Genomic DNA, 1,905 nt, shown 5'->3' with positions numbered 1-1,905 from the left:
TGGGGGGGGGGAACATCTGTAGCTGATCACGGACATGGGAAGTTGTCTTGGGTCAGTTTTTTGGCACCGAGGGGCCTCGGGAGTGGGGTCTTTCCATGTTTCTGGGCCTGGCAGAAAGTGGCAACACTCTAACAACTGTAATCTTTCCTGAAATGGAGCCACAGGCTTGTAAATAACAGTACAACCTCATCCATAGCAGCCCGCTCAAAGCCTGAGAAACTGATCCTAGCAACAGCAAGCTTTCCTTCTTCCACGCCCACCTCCTCTGCCAATAACCTCACTGAACCAATAGAAGAAACCATATTCAGCCAACATAAAACCTCCTGGTTCAAACTCTAAACCCTCTTTACGACAAACAGAAACCCATATCCACATTCCACACGGTGATTCCACCACCACAAAGAAAACTGAAGAACGATCCAGCATACCTGAATTAATAATAAAATAAATTATACCAGCTTCACCTTTTCAAAATATTAAACCATAAAACCAAGACAAAACAAATCAAAATGTAACCAACAGTTAAAGACAACCTCAAAATGTCTAGGAAACAACAGGCAACCTCAAATAAAAAATAAATAAATAAAAACAGGACAAGGCATTAGAAGCAAAAACACAAACAAAGGTCTCATTATACATGGAGGAAGAGGAGGCAATAGAATTATCCGAGAAGAAATTTAGAAGATATGTTTATAGAGCTATACAAGAGACTAAGGAAACCCCAAACGGAACAAGGAGAAAACAGACAGTTCCCTGGAGGAACTCAGGAAAATCATTGAGGAACAGAATAATAAGATTAATGCACAGTCAGAACTCATACAAAAACAGCAGTTAGAAATGCAGAATATGAGTACTGAAATGCAGAGCATGAGTACCCAAATAACAGAACTACACAACACAGTAGAAGCACAAAAGAGTAGGTTAGAACTGGCTGAAGAATGCATATCCCAACTAGAAGACAAATCCCTGGACAATTGCCTGTATGAAGAAAAATCAGAATAAAGATTTAAGAGAAATGAAGAGAACCTAAGAATTATATGCAATGACATGAGACAAAACAATATAAGACTTATTGGAATCCCAGAACAAGAAGAGACAAAAAAGACCACCGAGAAAACTGTGGAAGACCTGCTAACAGAAAACTTCCCTCATATCATGAAGGAAGAAAAGATATTTGTCAAAGAAGCTCATAGAACTCCACACAAGATAGATGCCAAGACCGGCAAGACGGTGGACTAGGCAGAAAGACTGCACAGACAGACCCTCTTCAACAAAGAAAAGGGAAACCAATTAACACAGATACAGAAGATAATCCTGGACCACTGAGCCTCGAAGGGAAGGATATAGAAGTGGACTAAACCCCAACTAGCAGAAGAGTTTGCATGAAAATACCAAAAAAAGAGACATACAGAGCTATGGTCTGGCAGTGATCCTGAGTGATCCTGACAGCACAGACAGCTTGGCAATTCATGAGTGGTGGTAGGACCTAAGAATTAACCAAAATATCAGCCCTGCTAGCCAGGGACTGCACGGAGGACTGTGCACGGTGGCTAGGGAATAAACAGAGAAGGTGAAGAGAAAGGCGGGCTGAGCTGCATACTTTTGCCGGTCTGGAGAACGCCGCCATTTTGAAGGATTAAAAGCAGCTTGACTATTTTGGATATTTAAAGAGACAGAGCTCTAGCAGATTCCTGGGGCTTGAGAACACGTTCTGCTTTCCATAAATCCCAAGGACACACTGGACTCACAAGACTGAAAAGGTACGACATTCCTCTTGTTACTCTTATACCCCACACCCGCATGGAGAATGGAGGTGTGGCCAGCCCCCACTCTCAGCTACCTTCTGGGCCCACAGGAACTCTATCACAGTCTGTGTACTCAGACGGAGCCTCGGTACCCTGCCCT

At 42.8% G+C, this 1,905-nt stretch overlaps 1 protein-coding gene across 1 annotated transcript in view; it reads right to left on the bottom strand.

Moving 5' to 3' along the window:
- Positions 1-302, bottom strand: part of EDA (ectodysplasin A) — a 175,103-nt gene extending 174,801 nt beyond the window's left edge. The window contains exon 1 of the mRNA XM_042783135.1: positions 186-302. Coding sequence (XP_042639069.1) covers positions 186-302 — 117 coding nt within the window. The remainder of the gene's footprint in view (positions 1-185) is intronic.
- Between the last annotated feature and the right edge of the window lie 1,603 nt (positions 303-1,905).

Source organism: Orycteropus afer, unplaced genomic scaffold (assembly GCF_000298275.1).
Source record: "Orycteropus afer afer isolate SDZICR_OR568_19922 unplaced genomic scaffold, OryAfe1.0 scaffold00692, whole genome shotgun sequence".
In the NCBI taxonomy this organism is placed as follows: Eukaryota; Metazoa; Chordata; class Mammalia; order Tubulidentata; family Orycteropodidae; genus Orycteropus; species Orycteropus afer.
The sequence above is the reverse complement of the archived record's forward strand: the minus strand, read 5'-3'. Positions and strand labels throughout refer to the sequence as shown.